Raw genomic sequence first — 21,364 nt, 5'->3', positions numbered from 1 at the left:
TCCACTACGGCCACCTTCTAACAGTAAATGGCTTTACTTGCATGCCTTGGTGCATGTGGGTCTGTATGTCTGAAATGCCATTCCCACTCATCTGTGACGTTCTCTGCCTGCTTACCTGACAACTTGGTGGTTACAAACCTGGTCTCAGGACTCAGACTGCCAAGGTGAGAACCCTGGCTTTGACACTTCCTTGTCTCTTATCATTATCTATTATTGGTGGCATCATCATCATCATCACTGTCTCTTCTATTTCCTTCTCAGAGTAGGTGTTCCCTTCTGTAAGAAGCTTCTCCTGAGCACCATCCCTATTCACACTCAGCCAGATTAGGCCCTGCCCCTTCTGGCTCCACTATGCACACAAGAGTCATCACATTTACCCAGTCACATCCTCCATGACTTCCCTCATCTGTCTTTCTCCCTGTTAGACTGAGGACACTAACAGCCAGGTCAAGCCTGGCTAGGCATTGGGCAGCTTCTGCTCTATGCTTGTTGAATTGATGACAAGTGCCATATAATAGGTTTTTAATATTCTTTATAAAACAAAAGGTCCAATATTTACCTACCTGTGCAATTTCTTGTGGGGATATCATTAATATGTAACTCTTTCGAATTTTGCAAAAGAGTAAGTAAAATGAGATGTTTTGATATAATGATTCTATAATATAGGTAATAAAATATATATTAATAGTTTATAGGTGGGGGGAGGTGATAAATACAAACCCAACACAAGGATGAAGAAATGGGTTCTGGCATTGCAAAAGTAAATCGAAGAATTCCACAACATTAAAGTGGGCTTAAGAGGCAAATCTGCTGAAGTTGTTCTATTTCCCAAAAGCTCATAAAGCCTCTCAAAATGTGCAAAGGTATAGGTACAGTGATATTCTTAAGAGAGTTGTCTCTCATAATGAAAGCTGGACAAAATTTAAATGTTCATTTGTAAAGAATTTGGTTGATAAGTCATTGTATATCCATATAATATTGTTTCAACACAAAAATGATGCAAAAATTGATGTATAAACATAGAAAGATGTTTCCAATATATTACTCAATTTAAGAAACCGACAGTAAAGTTCATACAAAATGATCTTATTTTTGCATAAAAAGCATACATAGAGATGCATGTAGATAAATGTGGAAGAACACATACGGTGGTTATATTTAGGAGGCGAGCTTATTGCTAATTTTTACTTCCTTACACAATTTTACAGTTTTGATTTATATGATATGAATATATTGTTTTATTTAAATCAGAAAATAATAGATATTGAAATTTTGAGATAGTTTGCATGAAATTGAGAACCACTGGAGAAACCTAAAAGACTGTCCTGTGGTACGTAAGCCCATCAGGTAGCTTACCTAAACATCCTTTCACTGGCTTCTTCCTCCAATTTGCTGGATTGGGTAGAAACAACCCCAAAGGAACCCACAGGTTGATGAGTGATGGGAAATGAGGTCTGTTTGGAGGAAAATCCAGCCCTGGCAGGGGTCTCCTTGGGCACAGATGAGAAAGGGAGACATGTGGCAGTACATGACACAGACAAGTTAACGACCTCCACAGCCTTCAGGTTCTCCAGAGTAAAGGTCTCTGTAGAGGTCAGGGGGGACCCCATGATGGAAGGACCTGCCTTCGGTTCTTGGTTTCTCAAAACTTTGGGGTGAATGGAGTGAGTCACAGTGGGGCACACAGTGCCTGCTTTATGTTCACCTTCAGAGAAAGCAGTCACTGCTCTGTTAAATGCTGTGTCATTAACCACGTGAGGCGAACTGTTTTGCTTGCCTGTTGAACTCAGCTCCATGGCATCCACAGCTGATGTACAGCTCATTTCAGGCACCTTATGATGGGAGATACCCTCAACCTCTGAGATGCCATCACTGGAAAGAGCTCGTTTACCCACATCGAAGTCTGTAGGCATGCCCTTTGGGGCTCCTGCCAGTGCTCTGTGAAGAGATCTGGTCCTAGTGTTTTCAAGTGCTATGATACGTGATGTTTTTAAATTAAGACCTTTGGTTTCAACACTTGTAGCATTCTCAGTCCTGCCATCAGGATGACAGTGTCCTTGAGGATCACACTGACTCCTTTTACCTTTGGGAATGTCTATGTAACCAGGGCCCTGCTGGTTGTCAGCATCTAAATCTACCTCCACAAAGGAGTGGTTTACCCTAGCGTCCTCGATTCTGGAGCCACGACAGAGGTGAGAACAGTGTCCAGGAGAATCTTTGCTCTTGAGGTCCATATCTGAAGGTTCAGCAAAGCCTCTACCTTGCTGAATGTTGTCTTTGCCATTAGCAGCTTCCTCTGGACTACTGATCTGGGGTGCAGATACAGACTTGGTTAACTTGGTAAGCGCCAACTCCCGCTCCTCCTCCTCAAAGGGCAAAGAGCTAATGGAGGTGAGAGAAGCCTGGATGCCGCTTGGCAAACTCACATTGCTTTCAGTGTGTCCACCCTCTAAGGAGTTCCTGTGCAGGGTGTGTCTTCGAACAAATGGGTGCAAGACTTCCCGATCGCTGGGCAACTCCAGGGCCCTGCTTCGGGCCTCAGACCAAGCGACGGAGCTCGGCTCACTCTCAATGCCCGAATCAGAGATGGTGGAAGAAGACCTCTTGATGACCCCAGAGAGCACTGACAGTTCCTCCTGCTCTTCTGTGTGAGGGTCCTTTAGGGAAGACCTGCTATCCAAGGGCTCCCTCAAAGTAGAGTTTGGTGGGCCACAGGGCTCAGAGGCGATGGGCTTCAGACGTAGCAGCACCATCTTAGTCTCCTGTTCAGCTCCCTTTCCCAGAGTGCTTAATTCACGGAGAACTGTTTTTTCTGAAGAGATGGCATTTTGGTGATTTTCACCTGCCACCACTTTGCTTAACCCAGTCCTGTCTGATCCACACTTGTCCCTAGAGCTCCTACTCTCATGCTGAGCACTGACGACCACCATGGGTTCAGCTCTGTGGGGGTTCTTATTGCTAGATTTTACATCAATGTAGGTCAGTGCTGGGGCTTGTCCATCCTCTGGGCCTGGACTCCTTCTGGACATGTTTGCATCTGCCAGTGGACATGTTCCAACATCAGCTCTCTGGCCAGCCCCAGATTCAAGTTCGTGCATACCTGCTTTGTCCTGAAATTCACCAATTGTCAGATACACCTGAGATTCAGAGCGCACATCCACATGATTTTGTGTAGTTACATTCTCATCTGGCTCTGGACGCCTAATAACCTCTTCATGAGAGTCCATTTGGGGTGGTTTCACAGTAGACAAGACAAGGTTGTCCCTAAAAGGTACGTTTCTATTTACAATATGGTTCTCTTCTTTCTTTTTTAGATTCTGTATTGTGGGACTTGTCGTTGAAATATCAAAATTAGGGTAAACACTCAAATTATGCCCTACAAAAGAAAAAAAGAAATAAGGTTGCATTATAGTTTAAGGATTTTTGTTCATAGTTATCCAAATATCTAACATAGAATAGGCAAAATAAAGAATTTGGCTGTCCTAGTTTCCTATTCCTGAATGATACTCTCTAGATTCTTGGAATTTCCAAAGGGATAAGAGTGTCTTTGTCATTTACAGGAGTCTTGATAGTTTGTGCTAATCAGGTGACTCATGATGAATCCCTAAACAGTCATGCTAATGAGATAACTCAGGATAGGGCATGGCCACCCTGGAAAGACCCACCATGTGATTGGAGAGTGAGGACACTGAGCCAGGTAATGCCAGCCTGATCTCCAGCCTGGAGACTGGATTCAATCACAGAGCAAGTGGTTCAATCAACTATGCTCACATAACGGAACACAATAAAAACTCTAGATATTGGGCATAGGTGAGCTTCTCTGGTTGATGATACAGATTGATGTGTCTAGAGGGTGACAAGTCCTGAGGACACAGAAACTTTATGTCTTGGGACTTCCCAGACTTTGGCCTATGGATCTCCTTTTTTGACTGGAACTTATTTGTATCTTTTCTAATAAAAATATAATCATAACCACAGTATCTCCTTGAGTTCTGTGAGTCATTCTAGAAAGTTATTGAATCTGAGGCAGCTATGGGAACCCAACATCTGTAGCCAGTTGTTGAGAAGTGTGGGTAGCCCAGGAACCCGAGCTTGCTTCTGGTATCTAAGACGAAGTCAGTCTCATCTAGGGTTGTGCCCCACACTGTGCAGCTTGACCTAAGTCTGGGTAGTTAGTGTCAGATTTGCACTGCACAAATAAAAAGCTGTCAAATCTTGTCATTTTATTATTTGCTTTTTACTTATCAAAGTATGTTTAATAATTCCCACTTATAAATATTATAGAGCCAGGAAAGCCTGATTCTTAATTCTGACCTTGCCACTTACCAGCTTTAAGATCTAGAACAACTAAAGAACTTAAATAAGCTCTTTTCCTATTACAGTTCACTTCCCTCAACTCTAGAATGGGCAGATTCATAGTAACAGGCAAGCCTTACAGTCATATATCATAGTAGAGCTGCTATATGAAATGACGTTACACATGGCCAAGACAGAATTCTGCTTTTTCCGGAAAACTACTGCCAAACTCGAGCTCTGTAGCCAAGGCAATTATCCTACGTAGAATTCAGACCACAAGAAAGTGCCCAGAATAATTTTGATCTTCATAATCAGATGGCAGGGAGCTAAAATAGGATTTTTAAAATCTTATTTTATTTTAGGGTAAATTATTCTTTCTTTCCTCTCTCCCCTCTCCCTCCTTTCTAATAATTCCTAACTGGACAAAAGTAAGTGTTCTGTGTCTGTACCATAGCTCTTATGAGAAAGTCATCTGATATACTATTAAATTTCCTTATACATCAAACAAAAAAGGGGCACTGGGTTTTTATTTTCTTTAAAAACTTTAAATTCTTTATATGGTGTTAATAGAAGGTAAATGGACACAATCACCACTGAGCGTGGTCATAAAGTAAGCCACTCATGGGGCTTGGAGACATCATCATCTGACACCTTTGAGGGAAATTTACAATTGTGCCAGGGAAATAATGGACCTCGTTCTTCCCTGGACACGTTCTTAGCACCTTGAGAGACTTATGAGCAAACTCCCCTTCCTCATAGCCTATAGCAAATTAGATGTTCTCTGCTACAACGTTCTAGTATCCTTTCTGCTCACTTGTAGTGTGACACATCCTACCACCATCCTGTACCTCTCTGTGCATCTCCCATGCCCTCTGGAGAGAAGAGTTTGTGTTTTATGAAACTCTGTAGCCCCAGGTGAGGGCTAGTACACAGTCAATGAATTATGTTCATAAAATGAAGTGAGAGTAGAAGAGAAATCCAGCAAAGCAAAGAGTATTACGCACATCACTTCAATGTCATTTAGTCCCATCGATAGTGTATTGACATATTTTATGTGAAAAATCCCTCTCCTGGGCAGTGGGTTAAGAAGAGAGGAAGTGAGCATTCGTTATAAGAGAGAACTAGTCTCTGCCTTTAAAGGATCTGTCAAATACTGGGAAACATACACAGGTACAGCTGGCTTTCCTGCCAAAATAACGTGGGATTTGGCAAAACTATAGAGATTATAAAGGGATCAGTAGGTGCCAGGGGTTGGGGAGAAAGAGAAATGAATAGGCTGAGCACAGAGGATGTTTGGGGCAGTGGAACTACACTGTAGGAAACTGCAACAGTAGATATGTGTCATTCATTATAAATTTGTCCAAACCCATAGAATGTACAACACCAAGAGTGACCCTAATATAAACTAAGGACACTGGGTGATTGTGATGAGTCAGTGTCAGGTTCATCCATTGTAACAAACGTACCACTTGGGTGGGAGATGTTGATAATGAGAAAGGCTATTCAAGTGTCGGGGCAGAGAGTATATGAGGAATCTCTGTACTTTCCTCTTTATTTGTCCTTGCTGGAAACCTAAAATTGCTCTAATAAAATAAAGTCTTAAAACAAAAAGAAAAAAAAAAAGATTCTGGACTGCTGGGTAATATGAATTGAACTTCTTCAGAAAAGAAGGGAGTGAATCACACAGCAGCCTGGCAAGGTTTAGAAATTTGGGGTGTACAATCCAGTCAGGTATGGTTAGATCCCATATGCCCCCAGCAAGGTGGCAGGGGGTGTGAGGTTAGGCAGAAAGCAAGAACCCATGCTGTGGATGGACTTGAATGCCACGCATGAATGAAGCCTCTGGTCTTTATGTTATAGGTAACAGGCTATAGATGCTTGGAACAAAAAATAAAGACTTATCAGATTTGTCATGCACAATTAGTACACAGGATGTGCAGTGAGGAATTGGGTTGCCAAACTAGCAAAGATTTTGTTTCACTATTGCAACCATGGAAAAATGAGAGTAGCAAAGGAACTGACTCAAAAAGAGTAGATTTAGAATCAGGTACTAACGAATGATATCCATTAATGTTCATTCATAATTCCTTTGTAACAGTCATTCTTTTAAGTGTTTTATGGACTGGTCTAGCCTTTGGTCAAAGTGACCTTATAAAGTAGAAATTATAACTCCCTTTTCCCAGTTGCACACAGTTAGTAATTGTTGGAAAAAAATATTCAAATCCAGACAGTCTGGCTAACCCTTAAGGCTTTAGGCAAACCACTCCACTGCTTTCAGACAGGGGGAATACAGATGTAGACAGAATTTGCAGAGCACGTGGTACTCTGTAGTTATTAAAGCCATGGTACTGTAGCAGATCATGAAAAATGCTGTTTTTTTTAATATGTAAATGCAACAATTTTATTTCTTTTTTTTCTACTACACCAAAAGAATACAATACAAAGTATCTGATAACTTCATGGCAAGACAAAGAAATAAATGTTAAAGCCACCAAACTCTTTGGGAAAGAGAATATAAGTTTTTTTTATTGCTAATTATTTTGATCTGGGGCTAAAGAATCATCAAAGTACTTTGTGAAAGATCAAGAAGGTTAAAGAAAGCTTTGGGCTTTGAGTGGTGCACAGATAATTCTGTAAAAGTAGATTGTTGTGTGGGAATGGCTCGGGTCAGAGGTAGGTGGAGCGATACCTGGGGGAGACAGCCCTGCCTCTGAGGTCCCTCTAGGAAGGTGAGCACACCTGTGCTGTGCTGGAGTCCCAGCCCTACGTACATTATAGAAGCTTCAAGGATAGGCTTGTCCTGAAACACTATACAAACACAAATAATGAATGGCTTAGAGGAACCTTCACGTGCAGATGACCCTAGAAAGACCTCTCCCAACCATGCCTTTCTGCCGTCTCAGACTCCAGGACACTGATATGAGAAGTGGTAGGAAAGGAGTGGGCAAGAAAGTCCCAGAAAGACTGAGGTTGACTTCCCAGTTGATGCTGTGGCATGGAGGTTCGAAGATAAAGTGAATTTGATTAATAAAAAAATAAAGATATCCAATATGATTGCACATGTGAGTTGAAGGACTGAATTTTATATTCACTAGAATATCTATTAATACACCCAGGAAAAAAGACTGGAAGACAATCTGCAACAAGCCCTAATAATGATAATATTAGGAATTCTGACAATGAGTGCTTATCTTAAATATCTTCTCTATCTGTTCAAATTTTCTGCAAATTAAAAAAAAAAAACTATGATGACGATAAACTTATATACATACATGAATATGCATATACATATGTACACATGCACATACAAAAATATGCAAACATACACATGCACCCTACATAAAAAACAAAAGTTCAGTGCCATGTCTTATACTCATTTCCATGTAGGTTGGAGGCCATTTCTAGACTGGCCACGTTTTAGCTGTCGTACACAGTGTTGACACTAGATGTCAGGATACAACTGAGAACCAAATAACTTCAAATGTTTGCAAGGTTGCGCTGTCCTTGGAAGTCACCTAGATTTTTAAAATGTCCTATAAGTCTCAGATTGCAAAACCTCTGAAATTTAGCCATTTTAATGCACCATTTATATGATGGGTTCCAAACATAGGAATTAAAATGCTTCACAGAGACAGCAAGGTGAAGCATGGAGTTTGGAGTCAGAGTGAGTGAGTTTTGAATGTTGTCTTCAATTAACTGCATGATCTTTAATAAATTCTTATACTTCTTATGCCTCAGGTTCTCTCTGAGAAATAGAGCTTGTTTGGTTGTTTGCAGAATTAAAAAAATAAAACATATAAAACCTCCAGCATTGGGCCTGGTGTTTTTCTGGTCCTTGAAGGAAGGACAGGTTTATTTAGCTTGCTAGGTTTCCATGAGCAGAGCTGTGGGATAGGACCCAGAATTGACACTGGCTGCATCCATGCAGCCCGCTTTCTTGAGTGCTTTGCCTGTCTTATGGCATAAAACACATACTTCAAAGGGATCTGAAACCAATGTCATTAAAATTCAACTAGAAATGACTTTATATTTGAATCACGCATTTGAGATAAATAAGAAAAGATTTTTGTCTGACTTCTATGTCACTCTGGTGGGTGGGAATTTGGTTCCCATTTTGTAGGTGAAAACACCGAGGCACTACATACAATGCACCCCTGAAGTAGTTGGGGAGGGACTCTTTACTATCATTGCTCTTTTGTTAGATTGGTTTGTCAATGTCACTGAACTAAATTCACTTCAAACAAACAGCTTGCTTCCTCCCTACGAACCGACAAAATGGTTCGTCAATTTGGTCTCACTGCCGTTGGGATACAAGCAGGGCCACCACCTGAAACCCACGGGAAAGGCCATTCACAGAGACACACCTGTGCCCGGGCAGTCCACGTATCTGTCCTCGAAGATAACAGGCAGGGTGCTCCAGTCGCCGTCGATGTCCAAGCACTCGGCTGGCAGCGGGGGCATGCTGGTGAGGTACTCGGAATTCCGGATGTCCAGAGACAGCTGGCTATGGCTCTGCGTCCTGGGGAGCACACAGACGGGGTGAGCTTCCAACGAAGACGTAAATGTTTGAAAACTGTTGCCCCACATCTTGTGAATCCCCACAAAATTCAGAAAATTTTCAGCAGCCTCTGGCAATCGAAGGTCTGTCCATCCTTCCTTCCTTTCTTCCCCCACACACCCCCAACTCAGCCACCACAGCCATAGTCTGTGTTGTTTTGGAACTGGTTTAGGTACTGAGGTTACAGGATGTGGATTGTAGCATTAGGTGAAACAAAAAGGTATTTGTCGCAAACCGTTTTAGTGAAATGCCAGCTGAATTTCTAAACCACTAGGAATGTTAAGTTAGTATTTTGGAGGAAAAACTGAAATCTACATATCCTTTACTCTTGCTTCTCTAACTTCTAACATCACATATAATCTGAGTCATATTTTGGCATATTTGATTTAAAAACCATCTAAATAGCTTTTTATTGATCGTTATATGGACACTGGCATCCTTGATCAGGGCATAAGTTCTTGTAGTCCATGAACCATACTGTTTGGTTTCTCCGTGTAGGATAACAAAAAAAAAGGGGACCCAATTTCTGTTTCCATGACCCAAATTTCCTTCCAGCAATAGAAATTTGATTCCGAAATTTGATTCCATAATTTGGAATAATCACTATTCCAAATTCAAAGGCTGGAGTGGTAGAAAATGTGTGTTCCCTTTTTCTCAAGTCCTTGAAGAAGGGAGAGAGTTTCTTTTACCCCATGAAGAAAAAAATACTAACGTTTTGTCATATTTTTCTATACCAACTCAGTGTTTTATGGTGTCAGTGAGTTTGGGAAAAGAAATGAGCATGCACAGCTAGTTTGGGCCGCCCCAGGTGTGCTGCGGGGTTTTTTTCAGAGGAGGCTGGCCTGTGAGTTGGTGGACTGAGTGGGGAAGATCCACCCGCAAAGTGGGCGGCACCATCACATTGGCTGGGACCTGGATGGAGCACGAAGGCAGAGGAGAGGAGAATCCCTGCTCTCTTTGCTGGGAGCTGAGTTGGGACACCCTGCTTCTCTTGTCCCAGATACCACGACTCCAGGTTGTCTGGCTTTTTGCCCCTTCAGGACTCACACCAGTGCCTCCCCTGCCATGGACTCTCAGGTCTTCTGTCTTTGACGCAGTGCTACACCACCATCAGCTTCCTTTGTTCCAAGGCCTTTGGACTTGGACTGGGCCACACCACCTGCTCCCCTGGCTCTCCAGGTTGCAGAAGGCCTATGGTGAGAATTCTTAGCCTCTATCTTCCAGTGAGCCATTTGCCTAATGAATCCTCTCTCATATATCTCTCTATATACATCCTATCAGTTGTATCTCTCCAGAGAACTCCAACCCAAACAGGTACTTAGGAACTACTGGATACTAATTGATTGAAGCAGACAGGGCAAAAGTGTTCCAGGCAGGGACACTCTTTCCTCCATGGTAAAGATAAAAATATGAAGCACTGCAATCTGCCCCACTTCAATTGACCTAAACAAAAACACTCTGGATGCACTTACCCTACTCTATTTTTTTACAATACCTATCACCGTCTACCATACTATATAATTTATTGATTTGTAATGTGTGTCATTCAGCACCTGCCTTCCCTCATGTGCTGGTTTGCTCACTGATGTAGCTCAAGCGCCATGAACAACACCTCTATACAGTGAGTATCCATTCTTATTTGTTAAATGAATGAATCAATTAATCAACACGGGGAATGCAAGGAAATAGGGAATGCTGCATATTTCCAGACCCTCCGTGGAGTCCCGCAGGCTGAGAGGAAGCAGCAGAGGGAGGCTGGCACTGGAGCGTGAAGATCCCTGAGTACCTTGTGGGGCCGAGGCCCTGCGTGGACAAAACGAGGAGGCAGCAAACCACAGCCTTTATGCCAAGAAATACCACAGCCTCGGCGATATTTTAGGATGATAATTCTGACCAAGAAGAGAGTCTGTGAGAGAGTGGGTTTGTTTACATGTGTGGTATGTTCAAGTGTGTGTTTGTGGGTGTAGGTATGTATGTATGTTTTTATGAGTGCATGTGTGTGCACATATGTGTTTATACGTATGGGGCATGTCTGTGTGAATATGGGTGTAGGGGTGTGTGCCTGGGTGAGAGGGAAGGAGTTGAATGAATAAATATGTTAGCAATTAAGAGCAGCATTAACTAAATAAGAAATCCCATTCCTCATCATCACAAAAGGATTCAAACAGGAATCTGAACTCTGCGCCTTTCTCTTTTGAAACTGTCACCTCCCATTCCCCTCCCTGCACAGTCCTCCCCCACCCGACCCACTGCAAAAGCCACACAAGTGGGAAGAGACTAGCTTGGAATGAACCTGCCCAGGCTGGACTGGCACACCTGTGTCTGAGCATGCATACTGCATGCGTGGCCACTTCCTCATCCCCTAGGGGACACTCAGGGAGCTGGGACACCTGTAAATCAGGCTGTCCACACAGTGAGCAGAGGCTCTCTTTTGTGCATTCAGGCAGATACCTTAGGTTTCAGTTGGGTCATACTGTGAAGCAATGAGGGCAAGTGTCTTACGGAGCATATAAAGCCTGGCTCATCATCTACTGAGTTCAACATCAGGTTCACCTGACTCCCAGCTTAGGATGTTGGGCTGTACTTCTGGAGGATAGTCTAACAGCATAAGGACACCTCTATGTTAGAGGTTAAAAATCCACCTTTTACTTCTTCTTGTGTGTTCTTTAGTATGATGGCTCAATATTGTACAAAGCAGCCATGGCAAGGAGGCTAGGATTGTGGTCTCTGTACTCCAACAGGTCCATGTTTGTGTCACTTGCTCACTGTGTGGTCTAAGATAAGTTACTCAACCTCTCTGAGCCCAAGTTTCCCCAGTTTCTTCTTCTGTAAAGTGGGAGGAATAATAATATACAACTCATAGGAGTAATGTGAACATTAAAGGAACACTAAAGTATGTTATGCACTAGATAGTTTCTTACCAGAGTAACTTCCATAGACTATAAACACTAGAAAGGCAGGTAAGATTCCTACTGTGGTCAACCCTATATACAGAATCTCTTGAACGAATGATTTCTTAAAAGTTGGACAGTGTTACAATTATCAACATAGAAAGTGTAAAAGGCAAAGTGATATCTCAACTACTACTGTTATGGGAATTAACACATCAGCACAGGGCTTCCTATCCATCAACACCCCATTCATTCATCAGCAGACTTCCAGGCAGCCCCTCCTTAGGCATGGAAAGCACTGGCTAGACTTCAATAAAAAAGAGAAGATAAACCATAAAACACACCCTTGCTACTAACCAGTTCTAACTCATTTTTTAACACTTTTTCAAAGTCACGACCCACGGCGAAAAATAGTCTTAATTTTCATGGCAACCCAGAACAATCCCACAATCCCACACACACGCTGAACAAAAGTTTACTGTTGCTGCCTATTCAATCTAGTCCTGTCCTATTCTATTCTATCCTATCCTATCCCATTTGAAAAGTGCTATTCCAAATCCAATAAGTTGATTTCACTGTCCAGTAAATGATCGTGACCTATTGTTTGAGAAACACAATTTAATATGAGCTTTAACAAGATGGGCAGTGACAGATAAATTTCACCTGTGCCACCTTGCATTTCCACTTGCTCATCCTGATTTTGAAGGCTGATGCTCCCTCCTGTGTGAACAGCAGGACCTCCTGAGACAGCTGCCGGCTCTCTCCAGCTCTGATCTCCACGTGCCTCGACCTGTGTTCACGTCCAGGTGCTAGCACGGCACAGCCCTGCTCGCCATCTCCATCTGAGTCTCACTTCTCTTCCCAGCACGTGGTATCTTTTCTCTAGGATTTTCTCGATCTGAAATAAAGTCTCTCCCCCCACCCCATTCTACAGTTCCTATTCTTGATGACCTATCTAAAAGTTTACTTTCTCTTAAGTAGCATCCCTTCTATCTTAGTCTGTGATATGCTTTACATTAATATCTACTATTAATTGAATGCTTAAAACATTCTCTAATCTTGAAAGTTGCTCTATAGGACAAATATTCTAATCTCCAAGGGATGTGCACAGCTCAATCTCATGTCTGATTCAGATAAACGCTCAAATGTCACCTTCTCAGGGAGACTTTCTCTGACAACTCTGTGAAATAGCATCCTCTGTTCCTCTCACACTGATATAGATATATTTTTCCCATAACATTTATCATTTGACATGTATGTGCTTATATGCCTTCCACTGCTAAAATACAAGCTCCATGAGATAGGGAATCTGTCTGTTTGGTTCAGTGCTGAATATCGAACACCCAAAATAGCATCTGGTACATAGTAAACACTAAACAGATCTTTGCTGAATGAAGGAATCCTTATTTTATATCTAAGAAACCAGCTAAGAGAGACACAGTTGCTAGTTTGATGTCACAAGTATTACAAGTTGAAGAATCAAGATTTAAAACCATGTATATGATATATGAGATTTGAAATGTCAAGGCCCATACTCAATTCCTAGTTTAAAAAAAAATCAATTAACCATGATTATCAAAGTACAGAATCCAAATTCTTTTCCTGGTCTGTAAAGCCTCACATAGGCTGGTCCTCACCTGCACCTCTGACTGTCCCTTCCTTCCCTCTCCTGCCTGCTCACTCCATTCCAGCTACACTTGCCTTCTTGCTGCTCTTCAAACACATCAGATCCTTCACACCAGAGATCACCTCTGCCTAAATAATCTTCTCCCATGTCATGGTCTGTCTTGCTCTAACCCCAGATAACTTTCAATGTCACACCCTTAGAAAACCTTCTCTTATCACTGTCTTTCTCTCACACCCAGCATGGCCTTGCAAACCTCGTACTGGTTTGCAAGAGCTAACTGGGCCCATCCCTTCTCAACCCCATGTTTAGAGATGATGCAGTGGTGAAATTGACCACCCTGGGAGCATTTATATGGAAATCAGCAAACAGTACAAAGCAGACCTCTTTGTTTCTTTGTTTTTGCTCTTTTGAAAGCTGGTTGTTAAGCATTTATGAAGACACTCACCCTACCCCTTTTTCTCCTCATTTTCTATTTCATTACCTTGCTTTATTTTTTTACACTTGTCACTACCTGAAATGGTATAATGTATGCCTTGCCTGTTTGTCCCCTAGAATGAGTGACCCATAAAGACAGCATCTTTACTTCCTTCCCTGCAGTATTCCCACTGCTTATGTGCACAATAAACACCCCATCAATCACCATGTGACACTATCTGAGCAGAGCCTGTGGCTTGTGCTATGTGTTCCATAAATGCGTGGACATTCTCATTTGGTCCCAACAATTATTATCTTTCCCATTGTATGGATATGAAAACTAAGGCTGGATGAAGATAAGGGTAAAAACAACAACAACAACAACAACAACAAAAAACAAGGACAGAAAAATAACTCTCTCAAGGACCAACTGCCAATAAATGGAGGGGCAGAGTCTCGGCCTCAGGTTGTCTGAATGCTGTATTAACTGAACTTTGTGGGCAGCATCCCAACAAAGCTCTTCCAGGAGAGCAGCTGGCTCTGTGTCCATCACCTCCACGTGAGCTCACATCACTCAAGAACTCAACCATGGCTCAGCAGTCTAAGGCTTACCTACTGTTGTGGCAACTCTGGGAAACAGCTTTCCTGCAGGAATCCTGACTTGCCATATTTCACTCAGTGGCCCTCAAAGTCATGTTTATATTTGTAGGTTAACTCTTCTGATTTTAGTTCTAGAAAATATATTCTGTCAGTTCCAGCTGGGGACTGGAACGAATGAATGAATGTATAAATGAGTAAGTGAATGACTCTGGAAATTTCTAGACAAGCTTCAACCTACAGCTGTGCTTTCCTCACAGTGCCCCTCTTACCTTCAGAATCCATGAGGCGAACTGTAAATGTCATTCCAATTTCCACACAGAATGAGGTGTGGGAAGAAAATAAGATTACAAAGATAAAGGTGAAAGGACCTCCAGGTCTGCCTCGAGTGATGAATGAATCTCAGGTGTTCGTCCTTTTAAATTTACCACAGCATCTCAAACATTATTCCAACCACATTTAGTTTTTGAAGCAAAATTATCATTTGGAAGCAAAAAGAAATCATTGGGCTTGTGTAGTAAAGGCCAAAACACTTTGGAGGAATCTCTGCTCCTGCTCACCAGGGATTCTATGAGAGAGGATGACCTCATCTACCATCAACCCTCTGACTTTTTTGGGTACTTTTGAATTTTTTTTTCTGGAAGAAAGCAAACTTAGAAATTCATCAGCCCTCCTAATTAGGGAGTTCAGACTTAATTCTTATGCTAAAAGCATTTCATAGCTACCACAGAGTCTCAGGCGAATTCTGTGTTTTTTTCTGACATAGTTTGTGGCCACACCACCTGCTTCTAATTCATTTTGCAAAGAGGACTCAGCACAGATGTCATCAGGGACCTAGGAAGTCTTGATTCTGTCTGCAGAACCATAATGACATTCAACAAAAGAAAACTTTGGCTGGTGACCTTCTCTGCTACCTGCCAGCTCCCACCTCTGAGTCAGAATTTGTCTGACTCTTTTACCTGCAGAGGAAACGCAGATGGAATCTGCAGGGGTGGGGAGACGTCTCTCCTCCATGATCAGAAATGAAGTAAAGAGTGACTTTTTTTTTTTTTTTGAGACAGAGTCTCATTCTGTTGCCTGGGCTAGAGTGTCGTGGTGTCAGCCTACCTCACAGCAACCTCAAAATCCTTCTGCCTCAGCCTCCCGAGTAGCTGAGACTACAGGCATGCGCCACCATGCCCGGCTAATTTTTCTATATATGCTTTTAGTTGGCCAATTAATTTCTTTTTTTTAGTAGAGATAGGGTCTCACTCTTGCTCAGGCTGGTTTTGAACTCCTGACCTTGAGCGATCTTTCTGCCTCAGCCTCCCAGAGTGCTAGGATTATAGGCATGAGCCACCGAGCCACGCCTAAAGAGTGACTATGAACAAGAATGTCTTGAGTGGCTGCTTTTAGCAAATGAAGTGGGCATGCAATGGACTACTTACAGATTTTCCTGAAAAGTCAGAACTGCAAGTTTTTGGTGCTCCATATAAAAGAAAGCCTCAGAAAACCTTCGAACCTGAGGAATAAAACAATATAAATGGTTTAATTCTTTGGGTAGGTATTACTTCCATTTTTTTTAAGTTGAGACTCAAGGAAACAAGTGACATGTACTAATAGGAGGAAATCTGTGCTCACAACCTTCAGTCTCTATTCTCTCTCATTCATAGCTCTTAGACCACACTCGGTTTCTGGACACAGTTTAATGCTCGTGCATTGCTTTCTATCATCTTTTAAAATATATTTAGCTCTTATTTCTTCTACTAGAATATAAGACAGAAACCATAAATAAATGCAGAAATAGAATTCCCAAAGCCAGTCATGTAAGTGTTTTGCCTAAATGCTTTGTGGACTCTGATCCTCAGATACTGAGTCCTCTCATTCCAAATGAGACCAACGTCTTTTACTATGCATTAGTACCTACCCATATGCACCCAAACTGGTGGCCAGGAAATACATTAAGAGCAATGTCTTACATTTGAAAACATTTTTTTTCCAAATACTTTTCAAAGTACTTTTAATATTACTTGTGACAGTCTCTGCTATACTCTGAGATAGTGATAGCAGGTGTCTATAAATGATAGAGCAAAGGTCTGAGAGGCTAAGCAAGTTTATAATATCATTGCAATGTCACAGTACAGGCAGGACAAGCCCTTAGATTTATAGGCCAATCCCAATTCTTGAACTAACTCTCATAAAGCTTCCTGAAAAGAAACCAAATGCACGTGATCAGAGAATTTATACCATTTGACAACTTACCCGCAGGGTGTGATGTTCCTGGGTGAGGTAAGTGGTCACATGGGAGTGCAGAGTCACCGTGTCCAGGAATTGGGTCCACAGAGCCATCAGGTGGGCAGCCAGCCAGGCGAGGTCCTTACTTATCTGCTCTGCTATCTTCTCTGGATTGTTCAACATCTGGAGAGGCACAAGAGATGGTGGTCAAGGCCCGCTGCTGCATTCAGGGACTGCAGTCCTCTTCCTGAACTGTTTACTGACTTCTCTGTTTTCAATAAATCTCCTTCCCTTTCTCTGTACATCTGTGGTGTCATATTACACCTCATGGCCTACAGGATCACGTCATCATAGCACTTTTGATCTGGGAGTTAAAACAGCAATGGCAACAATAAATTATTTAGATAGTCCCTCACTGTTTATAGAAAAGCATCCAAAGCCCTTAGTCTGGCGTGCAAGAGCACACACAACCTAGCCCCAGTCTGTTTCTTCAATTTTATTTTTACCTTCACGTATTCTAAGTGTAACTTATTCTTAGATTTCCATAAATATCTTGAATCTTTAATCTTTTCGCTCTCCCTTTGTTTATACTGGCTATGCCTTTTCAACTTCTCTATCCAACCTTTCTTTCTTCACGACGTCTTCACTGTTGCCACCAGCTAGAAACTACCTACCACTCACATGCTCCCCAAACCTCTCAAGATACTGAAGATTTTAATACTGGGCTCAATTCTCTGTCTCCCAACAAATTCTGAACTCGGTACTTTGCAATCATTATAGCAATCACCTATTTGGCAGGTGGAACACTAGGCATTTTATATATGCTACCTATTTGATCGCTACAATCACCCTTTGATAGGGCTGTTGTAGCCAAGCTATTACAGAACAGTAAAATGAGAGTTAGTAAGTAGAATGTCCAAGATCACACAGAGGAACACAGAAGAAGGATTCTGAAGAACTGTGTGACCATAAAGCTACATCACCATGCCACCCTCACATAGCAGGTATTTAAAATCTTCACTGGAGAGGAGGTAACACCTTTATAGCCTCTCAGCACCTGAGTAACAAGGTGGTTTGCACACAGGGGGTGCTTAATAGCTTTGTCCCACCACTGCCTTCCCCTGACCCCTCCACGTTTCTCAGGGAGGACTCCAGGTTGCCTTAACTAAAACTTAAAGGAGCAAAACTCAAAAGAGCCTTTAGACAGAAACATTATAGAGGGCACAATTTAGATCTAGGAGAGCCATCCTCTTAGGGAGTAACTTGAATTCTGGAGAGGTGAGACGAGAGTTCAGCTTCCCAAGGAGAGACAAGGAGCCAGGTGCCAATGCCTGACACTGAGCTCTAGGTGTCATTTATTCAACAAGCATTTAATGAATATCTTCCATGCCCCAGGCACGTGTTTAGACTAAAAGAGGACACAGAGATGAATAAGAGGGGTCTCTGTCTGCATGGAGCTTCCTTCACTGGTGTAGACAGGAATGTGGGTCAACAATATAAGTGGCGTGGCGATCTCTCCCATGCACATGGACTGGGGCACACAGCCATAGCCATTTTTTTCTTTATATTTTTATTTCAGCATATTATGGGGGTACAAATTTTAAGGTTTCAAAAAGTGCCCCTCCTCACCTCCCCCCACAAGTCTGAGCTTACAGTGTGACCATCTTCCTGATGGTGTACATCTCACTCTACATAGCCATTTTTAACCCCATTCTCTACTCTCTCTTTGCCCCAGGCCTCAGTTTCCTCATCTATTAAATGAGTATGCAAAGCAAATAACTGCTTGTGAATATAATAACATATAGGGAGATCTAAGTCCAATGCCTAGTTTAAAGCACTGGAAGTTCCTTTTGCTATTCTTAGACTGAAGACCGGTGCTAGACGAAGGCACATCAGTTAAAGTGAGGCATCTAAGAATAAGAAAATGAGGGGAGGAGGGGGAATTTGGCACACAGTAAGGCTCACTAAATATTGGATATTGAGGCTTTATAATTAACAAGCAGCTTCCAAATAGAGGGCATTGTTCAACCATGGCACCTCTGAGCTGGCCCCATGCACAGCCCTTGCTACACTGACCTGCTACTTACACGCACAGGCCCTGGGCTAGGCTCCTCCATCCCTGGCGTGCCTTTTCCTCTCACCTTCTCACTTCCTTTTCTCTTCTCTTCACCATTTTGGACTTGTCTGTCCTCTACCGGATAACCATTTGAGGAGCCAATTCTGTATCTCCTTGTTTCTCATAAATCTTCTGCAACTTCTACCATGTTCCAGATATCAGACTAACCTCCCTGTCCCTGACACCTACTTGAACTGCACAGTCCTGTCCCCGAGCACCTCCAACCATGCTGTTTATTTCATTTCCTACATCCTTCCTCGCCTGCACTTGGAGCTTTGGCCTTCTCAGCATTCTCAGTAACGCACGTGATGGCTGACAGATAGCAGAGGTCAGTAACTCTTTATCAAATGAACAGGTGGCCTGGCATCAAGGGGAGAGGTGCCCAGGCTGCCCCTCCTGGGCTTCCTGTTCCCTTGCCCCTGTGCTCCCCCTCCACCACAGTGGTTCCAGCAAACACAGCATGCACCTGAGCTCAGCCACCAGAAGGGAAAGCTACTCATTAAAAGTGTCTTTGGAAGAACTATTTTTCCCTCAGTTGATTATAGAAATGGCTTCAGATAAGGTTACAGAAGCTTCTAATTAAGCCACTAGAGTCTCTCTACTCCTGCAGATGCCTGGGCCTGTGCAATTACAGATGGTAGGTGCGGGAGGGTTTCTTCGGGAGACCAAGGAGAGGCCCCTGACACCAACACAGAGGCAACTGTGGTCTGCGCTGTCATAGGTGAAACTCCCTGAGAGGAAGGCTCAGCCACCGCCACCTGATGCTCCCTCACACCCCGTCATCTGGATGAGACACACGTACACATGTACTTTGCTCACTCCTCACTTCTGTGCCCAGTTCACTGAGGACCTGTTCTGTAGTAGGGGTTGTACTGAACTCTGAGGAGCCAAGTACAAATGCAAACAGTCCTGCCAGAGCTATTTAACGAGATAATTGTAATGTACCTATAATGTGCAGTGAGAGAGATGCATACTACATGCTGTGGAAGGGTCGGGGAAGGCTTCCTGGAGGAGGTGATGCCAGCACTGTGTCTTCAAGGTAAACAGGCACTAAGTCAGGAGAAGCCTGACTTACACTTGACACGTTTCCTGAATGAACCGTGCTCTCCTGCAGCAGTCCTTAATCCTGGCTGCATGTCAGAATCACTGGGAGGCCATCATTCCACGGATGTCTGGGCCCATCTCAAAATGCCTGGGGGTGTGGCTCCAGCATTAACACTTTTTAAATGTTTCCCAGATGATCGTACTGTGTGGCCAGGGCTGCAAATCCCTGCTTGATCACACCCCCGCCTTAGCGGATGTTCTCACCTTTGTCTAGGATCCCCCCCACGTCCCACACACACATACACAAACACATACACACACACACACACACACACACCTGCAGTGTCCACTGGTATTTCAGATCTCAGCCCAATGCCAACAATGCCACTCATTTACATGCCCTCTCTTGGATACACAAGAGGGTGTCTAAGAATACCGTGTTTCCCTGAAAATAAGACCTACCCATAAAATAAGCCCTAGCAGGATTTCTAAGCATTTGTGCAATATAAGCCCTACCCCGAAAATAAGGCCTAGTGATGGGCGTGACTGTGCAGCGCATCTGCACAACCCATGCATTCCTCACGGAGCAGTAAAGAAGACGAGCAGCCCTTCTCATCTGCCCCATGAAAGCTCTATTGCTCATCATGAGAGATTAGGGCCAATGGTTCTAAAGGAAATAGAGTCGCAAGAAATTCAGGATGAAATTCGGGGTTTGGAGAGTTATGATGATGTTCCAGAAGAAGATGACTTAACTATATTTGAATAAATGTATATTGTTGTACTGTACTTAAAAAAAAATAACATATCCCCTGAAAATAAGCCCTACAGTGTCTTCTTGAGGAAAAATAAATATAAGACCCTATCTTATTTTCAGGGAAACATGGTAGTATTGACTGTTAAGAGTTACAGGGCATTTTATAGAGGTTGAATTACTTAATCCTTATACCAATCCTATTAGTAGGTTCTATTATTATCAACCTGTTATATGGATGGAGCAAGTGAGAGGTTAAGCAACATGCCCAAGATTACACCAAGAATGAGTACTGGAGATGCTGTATGGACTCGAGAAGACCTGCTCCAGAGCTGGCCCAGTCACCATGCTGTGTGGCCTCTCACACTCACACTCCACCCTGTGTAGACCTATGGCTGTCCCACTGCATGTTCTCAGCAGCATGCTCATGTGACTGCTCAGCCCACTTGAGTACATATCTGCAGGAGACAGGAGGGACGGCCTGCAAACGCTGCACTTATCAAACTCTGCACAGCACAGGGTATACCAGACCTGCAGGCTGCTGGCTTGGAACTCACTTAATATCTTCTTCATTAACCATTTTTTCCCTCAAATGTTCAAGGGCTCTTATCATAGCAGTGCACAGCAACAGTTCTACTAGCTCATCCACTTACAGGACCAAGGGTGATATGGAGAAAAGAAAATTCAAGTCATTCAGAGAGACTTTCATCAACAAAAATGAAACCCAAGGTCTTGAGTATAATTTGATAATTACTCTGGGGCACTATCCTCTACCTTGTGCTATTTGGAGACACATTTGGCATTTTTGCTTCAGCAAATATTTATGGAGCACTTAGTATGTTTTAGTAATGGGTTG

The 21,364-nt window shown here is 42.8% G+C and overlaps 1 protein-coding gene across 2 annotated transcripts in view; it reads right to left on the bottom strand.

Annotated features, from left to right (window-relative positions):
- The window catches only part of FAM135B (family with sequence similarity 135 member B), a 277,802-nt gene that overhangs the window by 20,286 nt on the left and 236,152 nt on the right, over positions 1 to 21,364 (bottom strand). For both annotated transcript variants that reach the window (XM_012735958.3, XM_012735960.3), the window contains exons 10-13: positions 16,625 to 16,780; positions 15,811 to 15,884; positions 8,661 to 8,815; positions 1,357 to 3,376 (exon numbers count right to left, since the gene is read on the bottom strand). In XM_012735958.3, coding sequence (XP_012591412.2) covers positions 1,357 to 3,376; positions 8,661 to 8,815; positions 15,811 to 15,884; positions 16,625 to 16,780 — 2,405 coding nt within the window. The remainder of the gene's footprint in view (positions 1 to 1,356; positions 3,377 to 8,660; positions 8,816 to 15,810; positions 15,885 to 16,624; positions 16,781 to 21,364) is intronic.

Source organism: Microcebus murinus, chromosome 7, assembly GCF_040939455.1.
Source record: "Microcebus murinus isolate Inina chromosome 7, M.murinus_Inina_mat1.0, whole genome shotgun sequence".
Lineage (NCBI taxonomy): Eukaryota > Metazoa > Chordata > Mammalia > Primates > Cheirogaleidae > Microcebus > Microcebus murinus.
The sequence above is the reverse complement of the archived record's forward strand: the minus strand, read 5'-3'. Positions and strand labels throughout refer to the sequence as shown.